We start from the raw sequence: 17,290 nt of genomic DNA, 5'->3' as shown, positions 1-17,290 counted from the left end.
AAGTCAGAAGATTGTATGTGAGCTTGTGGGTTTTTTTCTTTTTTGTGATACCGGAGGTTGACTTTAGAGCGTCACTGCTGAGAAACACCTCTAGCTCACCCTTTTGGGACAGGGTCCCACCTAGGTAGCCTTGGTTAGCCTCAAACTCATCCTAGCCTCACTTGCGCCAAGACCGCAAGCAAGCACCACTTGGTTTTTGTGTTTGTTGGCATGGTTACGAATCAGGTTGGGTAGGACTTCACATCCAGGGATGAGTGGATGTAAGCGCTCTCTCTCACAGAGCTGCAACCTCCCATCCTAGCATTCTAATTTTATTAGGCTGGGCTGGGCTGGGCAAGAGTTCAGCCTGCATAATTTGAATCCCTTTAATAAAAAAAATAAATAAAACATAAAACCAGGGCAAGTAGGTATGAAGGTATTTTAAAGCTTAGCTCTACTAGGTTGACTCGTTCTCTCAGGTAATGCAGGTTGGCCTCGAACTTCTGATCCTCCTGCCTTCACTTGCTACTTACTGGGATTACATGTACTAACACTACCGGTTTACGTGGTGCTGGGGCTCGAACCCAAGCACTTTACCAACTGAGCCACACTCTTAACCGTCTTTTAAACGTCTGCATTAGAGATACACCCACAGAGAGACCTGGGACCCTAGGGTCGCCCCTTGCTTCCTCTCCCCAGGCCTTCAGAGCCTACATTTTCTCATCTGACGCCCGAGCTAGGACAAAGTCCCTCAAGTCCAATTTCGGCCCGGCTTCCGGGATTCCTTTGAGTGCTGAACAGACAGACACTCACTCTGAGCGTTCTAAGCAGTGAGACCACCTCAGAGTAGACAGACAGCAGCCTCAGAGACGCCGTTCTTACCCTCAGCACGCAAGACGAAGATCCCGCGCAGGCGCACCTGCGTCGCCGCCTCACGTTCTGTCTGAATCCGAACCGAGAGAAACAGGCGATCAGTCAGCGGCTAGCCAGGCCTGAAGGAGTGGCAGGACTCTGCACATGATTGGCTGAGTCTGGATGGGGAAAAGGGCCGGCGCGGGCTCAGGCGCTCCCGGCATTCCTCGCGGGGAGGCGGCGGCGGCGGCGGCGGCGGCGGCGGCGGCGGCGGCAAGCGAGAAGGGGACGGGGAGAGGTAGTGTGAAGCGCGGAGGGCGGCTGAGAGACCTGAGGGGGAGCTGGGCCCGAGGCCGCCGCCGCCGCCATGCAGGAAATAATCGCCAGCGTGGATCACATCAAGTTCGACTTGGAAATCGCCGTGGAGCAGCAGCTCGGGGCGCAGCCGCTGCCCTTCCCCGGCATGGATAGTGAGTGTGGGGCCCGGCGGGTGGGCGACTCTTGATTCTGAACAGAGGCTATTCCGGCCCTGGGCCGTGGACCCCGGGCCCTGGGCCCCTCACTAGTTCCTCCGCTTCCGTCCTGGTACTTCCCGGCACTTGAACTCCGGAGACCTTTCCTTGGATCCTGGGACTGCTCTGTGGCAATCCTCGGGACTGCAGGACTGTGTCGGTTGTTCGCGTAATTCTTCAGTGAACGCGTGTTATCCTGAAGTGGAACTCCCTTCTCCCACCCTGCTCCAACTTCAGCAAAGTCTTAGAATGTCCCCCATTTCCACCTCTTAGAGTGCTCCTTTCCACTTTAGACAGACCTAGGCGTTAGAAGAGTATGAGGGTCTCTCACTGTCGAGGACTCCCAAGTAGACCCTCATATTCCAGGCTTGCCTGAGTCTAACTCCTGGGAAATCCTTCCTTGTCCTGGAATTGTCCATTTTTCTTTCTACACTACCTCCGAGTCACCCGCCCCAACACAAGCCCCTGGAGAACTCTTAGACCGAGTTACCTTTACTGTCCTTCACGTGATGGTTTTCCCATCTGGTGGGGTATATCTAACGTTTTGGGGAGCCGCTTCAATTCAGACATAACTGAGCTCTTTGGTCAGGTCGTCCTTGCACATATGTCTACTCTTTAGCACTAGGCTTTTACTCGATTTGATGGCCCTGCCTTGAGACCATGGAACATTTGTGGAGGGTGGCTCTTTAACTCCCACTGGACACCACAGATCCACAGACCTGTGGAGGCAGGTGCGCACAGGTAGTGAGAATTTTGGTTTCTTTGAAAAAAAAAACAAAACAAAACACAGAAATAGAAATACGTTTATTTTGACTCCAGGTGTGAGATCTGGGGCTGCTGACTCTGGTTTGCTTTGTGCTCTAGCAGGGGTGTGATGCAGCCAGTGGCAGGTAGTTTTTGTGATTGTGTGACATTTGGAATTCTGGGGACTCTGTAAGAGGGCATATAAATGCTAGGACCCCAAGAGTGTGGGTTGTTGGTTGGTTGTGGACTGTTAAATAATTGTACAAGAGGAGAAAAAAGAAATCAAATGTTCTGACAGCAAGGATCAAACTTGCCCCAAGGAACTCAAGGCCCCCTAATCAGCAGGAATCAGTCTAACAATGGCATCCCCCCCTTTCCTCCTCCACCCCTTTTTTTCTCTCCTGTCTAGTTTTAGGGGGTTGAAAGGGTGGAAGAAGAGGGGTGGAGAAGGGTAGAAGTTGAAAGAACCCACAGAGTAGCCAGAGTCTGCCTTGGAGAGCCAGGGATGAGCATGGATACCTCTCAAGCTCAATTCGAGACTTGGTAGGTGCCCTCGGCGCTCACTTCTTGTTTGTGGTGTGTTGGGTATGTCAAAGCCCAGCAAGGCTCCAGAACCTCTTGTGATGCTCTTTGAAAAATGTAAATTTTGCCTTGAGGATGTGTTCTTATCCATCCTCCCAATCCCTGTGACTGGGATTTCTGACTTTCAAAAAGGAAGCAAGACTAACTTAACTTCTAAATAGAAAGAAAGATCACAACTATTAGATTATATTTCTTTGTCTTGTTTTTTTCTGCTTTTGAGACCGTTTCAGATCATCCAGGCTGGCCTGGAATTCCTTATGTAGCCAAGGATGCTTGACCTCCTGCTTCTCCTTTTCTCTGTTTCCCAAGTGTCAAAATTACTTACACCTCCACTTCCAGCTTATATAGTGCAGGCGACCGAACCCATAGCTTTGCGAATGTGTGTGGTACAGACTGGTTTTGTGTGTCAACTTGACACAAGCTAGAGTCATCAGAGAGGCACCTCCCTTGAGGAAATGCCTCCATGAGATCCAGCTGTAAGGCATTTTCTCACTTAGTGACCAGTGGGGAAGGACCCAGCCCACTGAGGATGGTGCCATCCCTGGGCTGGTGGTCCTGGGTTCTATAAGAAAGCAAGCTGAGCGAGTCAGGGAAGCAGGCGGGTAAGCAGCACCCCTCCATGGCTTCTGCATCAGCTCCCGCCTCCAGGTTCCTGCCCTGTGTGAGTTCCCGTCCTGACTTCTTTGGTCATGAACAATGTGCTTTTTGATCGTGGTGTTTTGTTGCAGGAAGTACAACCCTAACTAAGACACTTGTCAAGCACTCTACCACTGAACTACATCACCAGCCTTTGTTTTACTTATTTTTATGGCTATATAACCACAGCTGGCCTAGAATATACCGTGTAGCTTTTCTTGAACTTGAAATCTTCCTGCCTCGGTTTTCTTCTCCCAGGTACTGGGATCCACCAGTGTCCACCATCATGCCCTTCTCTGTATTCTACCACTTTAACTCTGGCCTCGCAAAACCCACCTGCTTCTGTGAAGCCACTGAATTTCTTGGAGGTTAGCGAGAGGAGGTACATGAGTGAATTTAAGAAATGTCATTTCAGGGGTTGGGGATTTAGCTCAGTGGTAGAGCGCTTGCCTAGCAAGCGCAAAGTCCTGGGTTCGGTACCCAGCTCCAAAAAAAAGAAAAGAAAAGAAGAAAAAAAGAAATGTCATTTCAGCCATTCGGTGGTGGCTCGTGCCTTTAAACCCATCACTCAGGAGGGAGGGGCAGGCAGACTTTGAAATTGAGGCCAGGCTGGTCTACAAAGCAATTTCTAGGATAGCCAGGGCTGTTACGCAGAGAAACCCCGTCACCGGGGGGAAAAGAAAAAGGGAGAAAAAAAAAGACAGAAAAAACCGCCATCTTTGGTTTTTGCTTTTTAAGTTTGCCATTTTCTGAAAATGCACACTGATGAATCAGTGAAAACTATTTATGAATCTAAGATTTGTTCTACAGTCACGGCTGGTGAGTTTCTGGACTCACTGACTGCTGCCACATTGTGACTGTAGATTTCCTGCCCTCTCAGAGTTGGCCGCCCTTTGGGGATGAATGGCTGTGCTCCTTTGTAATTCCATGTAGACATTGCATATTGAGGGCTGGCCCACTCGATCTTTGATTATATTCTTCCACTAGGCTAATGTCTAAAGAGGCACCTGCCTGCCCTGGAATCTTCCCTGCTCGGAGGCCTCACTGTCATTGTCATTTCCTGTGAAACCATTCCCTCTCTCTGCCTCATACTAATATACCTGTAAATTAACCCCCTCGGGAGGTCTGAGCTGGGGGTAATTATTTCTCTGATCTTGTGTTCCTTCTTGCCCTCTCCACCCATTCTTAAATGTCCTGAAAGCTCTTGGCTTCCAGGAGGTTCTCAGATGTTTAGTCCCACAATACAGTCACGTTTCACAAGTTTCACTGAAAGAAGTGTCTTTTGCTTTGAGACGGGGTCTCACTGTGTCACCCCAGCCGGAACTCAGAGCCCCACCTGCGTCTGCCTCTTGAGTTCTGGGCTACGCCACCACGCCAGGCATGGACTTTGTGTTTGTTTGCCAGCTCATTCATCCTGGATTCAAGGTCCTAAGGGTCTCCTCCATCGGTACCCAGCTTTAGTAGATAACTGGTTCTTTTCTTTTACAGAGTCGGGGGCTGCTGTCTGTGAATTCTTTTTGAAAGCGGCCTGTGGCAAAGGTAAGAAACCCTTGCCGTCCTCCTCACATCCTCCCGAGGCGCCCTGTGTTGTGAGTTGTCTGACGTCGCTTGTATTTTGATGTTAGTTTTGTTTCTTTAAAGGGCGGTTGTTTTTGATGAGCAGTCTACTGTGTGTTTAGGTGATTTTTATATGAGCTTTTCTTTATTTTAATTGGTTAATAAAGGCTAGAGCCTGAGATTAGGCAGTGGAGGAAAGGTGGGACTGGAGGTCTGAGAGTGGGGTCAGGGAGAGAGGAGAAGAGGACAGGAGGGGAAGGAGAGAACTGAAGAAGAGGAGGAGGAAGCCATGTGGATCCAAACCACCCGGCCAAGAGAAACAATAAATAGCAAGGAGTCTCGTGGCTGGGGAATAAATGAGTATAATGTTAGATCTGCCCAGTCTAGGCTGATAGCCTACAATTATAATAACTGGATTGTGTATTTTTTACATGGGCTTATTGGGGTTGGAAACTCCAGCTATACCCTGCCCCTACTTTGCCCTCTAGCAGATTCACAGGCCGCTGGGTTCTGCTTATATTCCTGCCTTCAGTTGTATTGTAGATAAATGTTCCTAAATGAAGCTGTGGCTTAGATAGCTAGAAGGATTTTGGACTGTGATACCCAAAACCTAAATACAGACTGAGCCTGCCTAGTTTAAAGGTTGCCTTCTTTTGTTATTTTTCTTTGTCATGAAGAGGTGGGCATAGAGGCTTTCAGGAACTTCTCTTGGTCCCAGAATTACATGTAGCCGTGCCCAGTGTCTGATGACAGATTTTTTTTTTTTTCAGTGTATGCAAGCTCACTGTTCCTAGTCAAAGACTGGCCAACACTAACCGGGCCTCAACAGAGACTATGTGAGCCTAGCTATCCATTGATTCATAGCTATTTGTGGGCAGGACCGCAGGTGTCAGAAGCTTGAATAGGGAGCATAGACCCAGAGCAAGGGACACTCTGATGGGTGGACTAGTCACTGAGTTTCTTCTCCACAGTGCAGTTACTTGGTGAAGCAGTAGACCTTGGAGGTGGGCCAGGCACCTTGACTTCATGGCTTCTGGTCAGGACGTCATTCCCTCATTGGGTCCTGGTCTCATTCCCATGTTTGCTCAGCTCTTCTGCCCTCTGACTATTAGGTAACTACACACATAGTAGCAGGCTGGCCCCTGTTGGTTTTTTTTTTCCCTCAAACTTTAATAAAATTGTCCTAGGCTTCTTTTTAGTCCATCTTCTAAACTTTTATTAGTGAGACTAAGAATCCCACAAGGATTCCCATTTTCCCAGAAAGTATGTGCTACACACTATGGGGCTCCTGAAATTCCGCCAGGAATGTGGTCATTCAACTATTGCTAAAAGGCAATCTTAATTCATGGCACTCTAGCTGTCCCATAGCCGGCAGCCATACACACATGCTGACGAGTTAAACTTTAAAGAGTAGATCCTCAGCCAGCTGCTGCTAACTCGTGAGACTGCTGGCTGCTCTGTCCTGGACAGTGAAGACGGAGAGCATTTCTTTCTTAGTCACAGCCTCACTCTCAGCTGCCCTCCGTTCCATTCCATTCACAGAGGGTGGCCCTCTTCCCTCTGGGTGGGATACACCCTGCTGCAGGACACTGCTCCTGCCCCTGTCTGTCACAGCTCCTCAGTGATAAAGCTGATTGCCATCTTGAGGCCGCAGAGCACTTTGACTAGGACATGGCCAACCTGGGGTCCAGGACTCTGCTAATGACCCTCTTTACCCTATAAGGTCCTTTTGCCTCCTCCACTGTTTTATTTTGAGTACCAAGCACCAATAGAGCTGTTTGGTTTGTTTTAGGAACCAGTTCATCTACTGTCCCCGACTCAAGGCTTATTCATATATATCTGTCTTAATACCAATGTCTGTGAAATAATGACATGGTATTCTAGTATTTTGTTGTTATTTCCATTGTTTTGAGACAAGGCATGGCTGTGTAGCCCTGTGCCCTGGAACTCACTGTATAGACCACAGTGGCTTTAAACTCACGGAGATCCACTGGCTTTGTCTCTGGACTGCTGGGATTAAAAGTATATGTCGCCATACTTGGCAGTTCTAGTTGTATTTTTTCAAAACACTTTAAACTCAAATACATGGCTATTTAAAGTAGGGCTAGAGAGATGACTCAGTGGTTAAGAGCTGCTCTTCCAGAAGACCCGAGTTCAATTCCCAGCACCCACATAGCAATTCACAAGCATCTGTAACTGTGGCTTCGGAGGCTCTGCAGACACCGTAGGCACACGTGGTACACAAATAGGCAAGACATTCTCTGCTGGCGTTGTACTGATCTGCGTTCCTCCTCCAGAGACAACTCTGCTGCTTCCGGGCGGGTCAGAGAAGTGTGGGTGACCGCTCTCCAGCTTCCCTAGGCCCATTTCCACCTGAGCCTGTATCTAGCCCTCTTCCACTCTTCCGGCAGGGGGCATGTGCCCATTCCGCCACATTAGTGGTGAGAAGACAGTTGTGTGCAAACACTGGCTGAGAGGACTGTGCAAGAAAGGGGACCAGTGTGAGTTCTTGCACGAATACGACATGACCAAGATGCCAGAGTGCTACTTTTACTCCAAGTTCGGTAAGTCGGGTGGAGTCCTGGGAGGCTTTGGCTGCTCAGGGCCACTGTACCTCTCTGTTTCTGCCATCGTTGCAGTGCTTGGGCAGAACCTGGCATCCCGAGCTGGTTCTTTAGTAAGGGCATCATTGCTCTCTGTAAGAACTTCATGTAAGTCCCTGTGGCACTTTACAGTTTGGAGCACTTTGGAATGTTGAGTGAACAATCCCAGTGAGCAAGCAGGGAAGCTGGCTGGAAACTCGCTGCTTATGGCAGCCTTACTCCCGAAATCCACATCTCCTGGCATAGTCACTGATCACCCCCAGCCTGAGTTTCTGCCACCTCTCTGGGAGTGTGATCTTAGACAATAGCATGGCTATCCCAGCAGTGCTCAGAATAGCAAGTCTAGGGCTCACTGTCTTCTGGTAGAAGTGAACCTACACTTCCCGTGAAATTAAGACTGCTTTGAGCGATGATTAGAGATCAAGAGGCCCCTCGTGTTTGGGGTGGCCTGTCTGGAGAAGCAAGGTGCTGAACTCAGCTCCCAGGGATCTTCTCTGGTCTACCATTAGTGTCGTCTCAAGAGGTTCTGATGGTTAGCCCAAGGGCTTCTATGTTTCTAGGCCCTGTGCATGCCAAAAAGAAGTCTGAAGGCTTCCAGAGGCTGTGTGGTGAGCTGAGTTTCACAGCACTGTTACTAGAGGAGATGTTGGTTGTTTTACTGTCACGGGTTTTTGGTGTTTTTGAATCTGGGTCTTGGCATCGTACCCTACATTGGTCTGTAATTGACAGTGTAGATCTGAGTGGTCTTGAGTAGTCAATGACCCTCCTGCCTCACTCCTCCCCCCAGTGCTAGGCTGACAGGCGAGAGCCAAGTGCTTGGCTTTGGGTGCTGACTCCTCCTCTCCCCTCCCCTCCCCTCCCCTCCTCTCCCCTCCTCCCTCCCTCCTTCCCTCCCTCTCTCTCTCTCTCTCTCTTTCTCCTTCCTCCCTTCCTTCCTTCCTCCCTCCCTCCCTCCCTTCCTTCCCTCCTTCCCTTCCTCCCTTTTCTTTTCTTTCCTTCTCTCTCTCTCTCTCTGTCTCTCTCTTCCCCCTCCCTCCCTCCCCCTCCCTCCCTCCCTCCCTTTTCTTTGAGATGTGTATTTATTAACGGTGTTAACCTTGCTTGTTTTTTGTTTTTTTTTTTGAAGCATATAAGCTGAGGGGGTCAAAATACACAGACAGAAATGGGATGCAGGCTTCCTTCTAAGTTTGTCCCATCTGCCACACCCATACCATTACCATCTCCCACCTTGTCACATAGCAGCATGGACAGGCCACCCTCCGCAAGCTGTCATGGGGGGTGTCCCTCTTTTATACTAGTAGCCACAGTCCAAGCATGCTCCCAGGTCTCTGATGGCCCCTTCACTTGCCTGACCGTGAAGAGTAGTCTGCCTTGTGTAGCTGCTGCAGCTGCTGACAGATGGGCACACACTTGTGTGGGGAACCCTCTAGGTCTTAAAAGGGTAGACCTTTCCTTGCCTGCTAGAGTCTTGCTGCAGTGGCCCAGACTCAGGCATTTGGTAAAACTAGGGAGATAACAGGGAGTTGGTTATGGAAAATAGTGTGAAGGAAATGAGTAGAAGTAATAACACACACCTCAGAATTGGCTTGAGCAGAGTGTCCGGGAAGGTCCCTGAGGGAAGTCCTAAGCTGGAGGCTAAGAAGGGTCCAGTAGAGGCTGAGGATTCGTCTTGGGCAGCAGGGAAGCCATTTTGTCTAGCTGAGGATCACGGGGTCTTTAAGCAAGAGGGCTGGGCATTCCTCTGCACTGTATGTAGAATGTGTTAGCTTTGATTGCAGAGGGCAGCCTGGAGGTGCATCCTCATGTTAGGGGTCCATGACAGGTGCTGGTCAACACATTGTCATAGCAAGGCTTATCCATGCCACAACAGAGACCCAGCTTTGATCTCCCCTATAGTCCCCAATGTTTCTCCTAAACGTTAGAGTTGTTCAGACGTTCTCTGTGCTCATAGGTGTAAAGAGTTGGCAGAATAGTGATTTCCTGGTCCCAATAGATGCACTTAAAATATCTAGTCTCGCACTACCTTGGGATGTCCCAGGCCAAGCTGTACTAGTAACCTCCCAGGGGCAGTGATGTGTGTGAAGGCTGGACTTTTCAGCCCCACAGACTTTGCCCTTGGTTATTCCATGAGCAATCTGGTCCTGGACACTAGAACCACCCAATGCCTTTGTTTTGGGAGACAATCCCAGCACAGTTCCATGAGGTCATATGTACACATTTCCTGCAGGGGAATGCAGCAACAAGGAGTGCCCCTTCCTGCACATCGACCCTGAATCCAAGATCAAGGACTGCCCTTGGTATGACCGTGGCTTCTGTAAGCATGGTAGGTGACAGCAGGCCTCCTTGGGCTCACCGATCCCAAGGCTAGATCTTCTCCAAAGCTAGATCCTCTTAGGGACCACTTCCCCTGCCCTTCCTGGCTCAGCAAAACCTGACCTACTATGACCAGTGAGGTTTTTGATCTATTGTTTTCCTTATGACAGGGTCTCATTGTATAGCCCAAGCTGGCTTTAAACTCAGTGCTTTTCTGTTAGTCTCCTAAGCACTGTGATTACAGGTGGGCGCTGCCATCCCCGCTGTGGGGATTTTCCTGCCCTCATTACCCTAAGCCTCCCAGCAAGGCCATGGTGAGGTGTTCCCACTTACAGTTTGGATGAATTCAATGGGGAGAGTGCAGCACACTGTCCCCTGTGAGGACATAATAAGGCAAGAAGCCAGCATTTGAAGCCACACTGTGGCTCTGTACCTCCAGCAGCCTCAACAAGGCTCTGACTGTAATGGGACAGACACTTAGGCATTGCCTCACTGAAAGGCCATCTGAACAACCTGAACGCCGGGCTTTGCAGGTCCCCTTTGCAGGCATCGGCACACCCGGAGAGTCATTTGTGTGAACTACCTTGTTGGATTCTGCCCTGAGGGACCATCATGTAAATTCATGCAGTGAGTATCCTGGTACCAACCCTGCTGCTGCCCTCTGAGTGGTTCCTAGGTGCAGCTGGGCTTGAGTCTAGGTGGCATCCTCCCTATGGTCTGGGTAGAACTGGGAGGTGGGGATGGGCTACTGCTATGTCTGCTCTGCTGCTGATTCTGCTTCGAGAGCCCAAAGGCAGCCCAGCATTTAGCCTTCTGTGAGCTGTGACCCCTGGGGAATCTACAGAGTCACTGGTAGATGCTATGGGCCCTGTGTACTAGAACAGCTCTCATACAGTACCTTGTAAGCCGCTTAGGGAATTAGGGAGTCAGCCCTGTTGGTCCTGAGCTTGGTGTTCCATATACAGAAGTACATGGACAGAAGGCAGGTGGGAGAGAGAATGAGCGTTTCCCACATACAGACTCCTAGGTTCAGGGATCAATCATTGCTGTTGGTGGCTGATGGTGCCTGGTCAAGTGTAAAGCCATTTGGACCTCTGAAGGTGGGTTCTTTTCGTCCCACAGGATTGGCATCCTTCTTCTAGGTCCATAACATTGACCTTGAGAGTCTAGGACACATGTGTCGCGTGGTAGTTGTGGTACTTACTGGGCTTCTGTCTGAAGTGACATAGGGACTGTAGAGAGCCTGTCTGCTGGTGTTTGCCATATTACTCAACTTGCAGAAGTTGTAAAGTTTGTCTGGTTTGTCTTGTGGTCCCTGCCTTACTAAGGCAGGTAGCCAGCCACCTGCCCTCGATGAAAGCCCGGAGGAACTTGCGTCTCTCCGGTCCACGGATACCTGCTTGAACTGAGTGCTTCTGTACATCATGTAGAGGTTTCCATGCTCTTCTGGGCTACATGGGGCTTCTGTACATGTCCCCTCCTGCACAGCACAGGGACCAGAACAGCCGTGCCTTCTTTTAGAACAGCACTTGCCCAAAGGCTCCACCATCAGTTTTTTGTGCTAGTCCTGCCCTGTGTCCCAAAGTTTGAATTGCTTTTGTTTTGCACAGGTTAAGTGTGCTTTTTCCAAACATTACCTGGCCCTAACTCCTCGTGTCTTCTTTTCTGGCCAGCCCTCGATTTGAACTGCCCATGGGAACCACTGAGCAACCCCCACTACCACAGCAGACACAGCCTCCAACAAAGGTATCGTACCCTGCTGCTCCTTGGCCACACCGGCCTGTCAAGATGGTCTCATTACCCACTCTGTGTGAGGTCTACTATAGACCCCACTAGTGAGGAGGGCAAAGGGGGAGGCAGGAGAGAGGGATGTGCCCTCTTATTCCAACAGAAAAATCAGGACAAAGTTTCTTGCTTAGAGATCAAGGGTTGTGAGCCCCAGAGTGGGTGGGAGATGGGTCCATGTAAATGTGGGGTTGTGCAGTTGTGGCTCAGTGGTGTCTGCCTTGGGAGCTGGGAACAAGAGCAGGGGGACTGGGCCAGCATTGGCTGCTCTTGCTTCTGAGTCAGAACCTTCCCTTTACAAGGGAGAAGCTTGTCCTCCCAGAGGGAGGGATTTACCTGAGGGTACTGCCAAGCAGTGGCAGACATAGGAGCAGATTTCTGGCAAGTGCCAGCATGGCTCCTGTGGGGACGGACAATCCTGTCACAAACAGGAATAAAGGACTATCCAGACCCACAGTTGAGTCAGTGTGTGTCCCTAAGCACAAGAAAAGGGAAATGCCATGGACGAATGGGGATGGATGTACAGTAGTTCTGGCCACCCTGGGCTAACAGATGGGAGTGGTGCATTGGGCCCGAGGAAGGTCTGGCCTGCATGGCAAGTGGGGCCTCCAGCAGGCCTCTGCATAAGCTAAGTGTCCTCCTGAAACCTCACTTTGCCTGACTGGCTTTTAAGTCAGGTGCCACGTCCCCTTTTAGTCCTTCCCAGTGCGGGAGCCTGAAGGGCTTGCACACATCCCTACCCTCAGGTGGCACCAAGCAAATCAGACCTCCTGTAGAAAGCCAGACCGTCCTGGCATAGGTGCAGCTGACAGCCTCAGGGTTCCTAGCTCTTACCTGATATTGCATTGGGTCAGAGCCAAGATCCCATCTAGTTGGAGGTGGACTTGTTCTGGAATCCCTACCTAAGAACCACACTCCCCTTTCCATGTGACTCCTAGAGGAGGGCCCTCTCAGCCCCTAGACTGCAGGCCAGCATGTCAGGCTCCAACTGTTTTTCTGTGACTGTTGCTCGCCGTGTAGGCTGCTAAACAACTGGCTGAACCAAGCGTTCATCCTGACCTGAAGCTAGAACCTCAGAAACAAAAGTAAGGCCTGCTCATGCCCTCACCCCACTGCCCAGAGACTTCCTCTTGTCTCTCCATGTTTTCTTTTCTACTTTTAGTTCTCGTTTTTGTGTGTCTGCATGGTGTTTTTCGGACAGCAGCTCCTGTCATCATCACCAGAACTTTCTTTTCGGCCCACTTTCCTGGGGCAGGCCATTGCGGAAGCCCTCTTCCTGCTGATTATGCAGGAGAGGTCCCGTCCTCTTTTTTTTCCTGTCCCCATTGGTAGTCCGCGTGCACGTGTTTTCCGCAGTAAAACCGTGTTGTGTAACTCTTTCCAGCAAAGTAACAATCCGCCATTACAAAGGTCGTCCTCCTTGATCCAGTTAACGAGTCAGAACTCTTCTCCCAATCAGCAGAGAGCCCCGCAGGTCATTGGGGTCATGCAGAGTCAAAACAGCAGTGCAGGCAACCGGGGACCCCGACCGCTGGAGCAAGTCACTTGCTACAAGGTGAGTCCCAGGGGTGGGGTGGGGTGGGGGACAGGGCAGGGTCTTCAGTCAGTGGTCATCCCCTCACTCCACAGATGTTTTTGGACAGGAAGAATGCTTTTGTTATTGCTGATTAGGAGAGTAAAGGTAGGCCACGGTGGTGGGCTAGTCGCCATCCTGCTTCCTACACTGCCCAGACAGATGGGGGAAAGTGCGCACATGCTATTCAGTGAGCACTGTGCCGTGAAGTGAGTTTTCAAAAAGGGTAGAGTGACGCTCAAAACAGCCATGTGCACATCCCAAAGGAACAGGACAAGTCTTTGGGTCCATGTCCATAGGAACTGGGTTAGGAACGCATCCTAGCCTGTACAAGAAGGCTCTCGGTGAGTCTCGTGAGAATTTGTGGCTGCTGGGTACCCCTTACATGAGTTTGGGCTTACATTTGCATCTTTGATGAGAGCTGAAAAGTTTAAAGCTTGAGGGTGTAGCACTGCCATCTGACAGGAGCAGGCCCTCATGCTCTGAGGGAGGGATGAACTTGTGATTAAAAATCACAGAAATCACGTGTTGGGAAATGTCCTACGTGGCAAACCAGCAGTGACATCCATAGAACTGGACTAGGAGGGCTTGAGACACAGGCAGCTCCAAGGGTAAGGCGATTGCTGTGCAGTCCTGAAGACTGGTTTGGATCCCTAGCACCTACATAAAGGCTAGGTGGGCGTGGCCCAGATCATTAAGAGACAAGATCCCTGGAGCTAAGTAAGCCAATCAGTGAGTTGTAGGTTCATTTGAGACCCTGCCTCAGTAGAGAAAAGGGAGACTATATCACTTTGGTGCCCCCCTGCATGGACAATCAAATAAGCATGCACACACACATAAGCATGCACACATACTCACATGCACACATATTCACATGCACACACACATAAGCATGCACACACTCACATGTATACATAAGCATGCACACACATGTACACACATAAGCATGCACACACTCACATGTATACATAAGCATGCACACGCTCACATGTACACACACATAAGCATGCACACACTCACATGTACACACACATAAGCATGCACACACTCACATGTATACATAAGCATGCACACACTCACATGCACACACACATAAGCATGCACACACTCACATGCACACACACATAAGCATGCACACACTCACATGCACACACATTCACATGCACACACACATAAGCATGCATACACACTCACATGTATACATAAGCATGCACACACACATGTACACACATAAGCATGCTCACACTCACATGTACACACACATAAGCATGCACACACTCATATGCACACATACTCACATGCACACATTCACATGTACACACATAAGCATGCTCACACTCACATGTACACACATAAGCATGCACACACACATGCACACACATAAGCATGCACACACACATGTACACACATAAGCATGCACACACACTCACATGTACACGCACATACACAGAGAAAACCCTAGAGGGAACTAGCTACACAAGCATGCACGTGGACTCCTGGAGCGAGCCTAACTCACACCCTCTTTCTTTCCGTGGCCGAGCCTTGCTGGAGGTACGCAGCCTTGCTTTCTGCTTACTGATGAATCTCTACAACCGTGCAGGGAAGCCTGCCCTTTCTCAGTGGCTACATAACCACAGCTTATTTCACGACAGCGGCTAAGACTATGTATGGCTCTGTTCTTAACAGCAGTGCTAATGGGAACAGTTTGTCTGATAACCACGGGCACTGCTGTGTGCTAGTGGTTCTGAGCTGTAAGATGCTTGTGCACATTGTAAGGCATGGCCTAGGGCAGAGCCACACAACCAGGCATTGCGGTATGGCAGAGGAGTTTACATCCCTGGGGGAAGGGAAGGCAACTGCTTAAAGGAAACTCAAAGTAAAAGAATGGGTGTGTTCAGGTGCTGTAGGATATGGGACATGTGTGGAGCTTGGGAGGCAGAGCTTTCCTGGTAATTTTTCACAGATGGCATTCTAATGCAGCCTAGCTGCCATCTTGCTCCCATCTAGCATTGTGCAGCAGTGTCTCTTATGACACCGTCGCTCAGATTTGAGACCCTAACAGATGTATGTGCCCAGTCCCAGCAGCAGGGCTTCCTGGTTCCTTCTGGTCGTCACACAGCCCAAGGGCTCCCTGGCTGCTATCTAGACCACTCATCCACACATAGTTAGATCTCTGAATTCAAGGCTAGCTACTGTCCGGGGCCGGGGGGGGGGGGGGGGGGGGGGGGGGGGGGGGGAGGGGGGGAGAGCCCTCGCAGGGGATAAAAAGTTTGTGTTGAGTTGTGGCCCCTTGCAATCTCCTGTCCATTTGCTAGACCAAGGCTATTCAGGCAAGCACTACAGAAAGGGCCAAGTTAAGATCAGTGATAGCTGTCAGGTGACACTGCCAGCCCCACCACTCCAGGTTGAAAGATTATCAGATTGCTCTGGCCCGTGATCAAAGCCTGCCCTCAGATAGCTTTGAAATGTATGCAAGACCCAGGAGGGAGGCTTCAGGCAGAGCTCACCCTCGGTGTCCTCAGCAATAGCTCCCTGAATTGGGGCAGGAGCCTGGTGGCTTCTGTCCGGTTGGTCCCTCCTGTCTTCTCTAGGAACCCCAGACATTGGCTCAGAGGTAAGGTGATTGTCCTGCCCTGTGGAGGGGCAGGTGGGGGAGCTCTCTGGTGCTATGAAAGCCCCTGTTGGGCAGGCCTGGGCCCAGTGCAGGTGTGGTGGGACTGGGGAGCTGTTCCGTGTCAGCCTCCTGGCCTCTTCCCAGCTTCCTCACAGGCTGCTATTTGGTGGGCACTGCTTTAGTTAACATCAGAACACTCATGCTTTTTTCTATTCCCTCCCCTCCTGTTCCCAGTGTGGTGAAAAAGGACACTACGCCAACAGATGCACCAAAGGGCACTTGGCCTTTCTCAGTGGACAGTGACAGCAGCGACAGCAGCAGCTGACATCACTGTGGAGCAGCCTGAGGGCCCGCTGTTGGGAGCATGCACTTAGCTGCTGAATGTAGACTGGCAGGACTCCGGCTGGAGCTGCAGGCATACCTGTCAGGGCTCACTCCAAGGAGCCATGTCTGTCCTTTGGTTTTGCTATAATTTTTTAAAAGAAGGACCATGTGCTTCAGGTGGGTCCCCTGAGCCAGAGTTTGCCTGGACATCAGTGCCTCGTTTTTTATTTTATGAGTTATTTTTCTGGACTCCCTGCACAGTCCCCTGTTGGGGAGAGAGAAGCTGGAAGGCCTATGCGTGGTCCTGGGTGGAAGACAGCTGGCCGTTCCCCTCAGGGCCTCATTGAAACACCAGCATCTAGAGAGGATGGGTGGGTCATGTGGGGCTGTGGCCGGGTCAGCCTGCTTTCTCCATGTCCTGCTGACGTCTGAAGCTGTGCCTATGAATGTGATTTGAACAAGGGAGCCCTTCCTGACAAACGTGGAGCACCCTCTGCCTGGCCTGGCCCTCACTGTGGGAGAGGCGCCAGGCTCCCCAGGCTGAGCTGCTTTTCTGGGCTTGCTTGTGGGGCACCTATGTGACAGTGCTTCATTCAAGTGCCCCTTTGGCCAGTGCTGGAGACCACCTTTAAATAGCTGACCCAGTTGATCTGCGCCTACCTCCTGCCCAGCAAGCTCCGTGCTGCCACTCAGACACCTGTGGCATGCAGAGGCCGCCCATCCTTGAGCCTAGAAAATGTGAACCCATCACCTGCAACCTGCTGGGCAAGTGGGCCTATCCAAGTTCAGTTATGAGAATACTTTGATTAAAAAGCTTGTTTTTAAGCCTGTTTCCTTACTTACGAGACTCCAGGGGAACTGTCCCTTTTGGCAGACACAGATCTCACAAAGAGAAGTGACTGCTGCTAGGAAGGGCCTTTGGGTCCTGTCTCACGTTAGGTTTGATAATACCTAGTCATCAAACCAGATCAGAGCCAGGCCTGGCTCTAAGCCCTATTCATATAGGCTCCATGCAGGGAGCATTCTCCACTCCTCTCTCCTGCTGTATAACCTATTTTTAATAAATCCTGGAGCAGGGTTACTTCTACCTTAGACTATTCTGCCTAGCCTCCATGTCGTTAGAATCTACTTTCTATCGTAACCCCATTATTACTAATTTCAACGTTCAGCCCCGGCTGCTCTTGGCCTTTTTACATGGCTGTTCTGGTTATCCCCC

At 50.5% G+C, this 17,290-nt stretch overlaps 1 protein-coding gene across 4 annotated transcripts; it reads left to right on the top strand.

Moving 5' to 3' along the window:
• The first annotated feature begins 1,077 nt into the window (after positions 1-1,077).
• Cpsf4 (cleavage and polyadenylation specific factor 4) lies at positions 1,078-16,899 on the top strand. Of its 4 annotated transcripts, none has more exons than XM_032886968.1 (8): positions 1,078-1,301; positions 4,794-4,844; positions 7,274-7,426; positions 9,693-9,788; positions 10,312-10,405; positions 11,452-11,524; positions 13,026-13,118; positions 15,985-16,899. In XM_032886968.1, the coding sequence occupies exons 1-8, from the start codon at positions 1,199-1,201 to the stop codon at positions 16,051-16,053; spliced, it is 732 nt and encodes a 243-aa protein (XP_032742859.1). In that variant the 5' UTR covers positions 1,078-1,198; the 3' UTR covers positions 16,054-16,899. The 4 variants fall into 4 exon arrangements, with proteins under 4 accessions (XP_032742859.1, XP_032742858.1, XP_032742857.1 ...); XM_032886967.1 differs by having other exon boundaries at positions 13,023-13,118; XM_032886966.1 differs by having other exon boundaries at positions 12,948-13,118.
• The last annotated feature ends 391 nt before the right edge of the window (positions 16,900-17,290 follow it).

The sequence above is a fragment of the Rattus rattus genome, chromosome 16, assembly GCF_011064425.1.
Source record: "Rattus rattus isolate New Zealand chromosome 16, Rrattus_CSIRO_v1, whole genome shotgun sequence".
Taxonomy (NCBI): Eukaryota; Metazoa; Chordata; class Mammalia; order Rodentia; family Muridae; genus Rattus; species Rattus rattus.
This window is presented reverse-complemented; position numbering and strand designations above follow the sequence as displayed.

Excerpts from the sequence above, each read along its gene's own strand:
- Cpsf4 (XM_032886966.1), top strand. The coding sequence starts at position 1,199 with ATGCAGGAAATAATCGCCAGCGTGGATCACATCAAGTTCGACTTGGAA. Across the intron at positions 9,789-10,311 it reads CCGTGGCTTCTGTAAGCATG|GTCCCCTTTGCAGGCATCGG; the intron begins GTAGGTGACAGC and ends CGGGCTTTGCAG. Across the intron at positions 10,406-11,451 it reads CCATCATGTAAATTCATGCA|CCCTCGATTTGAACTGCCCA; the intron begins GTGAGTATCCTG and ends TTTTCTGGCCAG.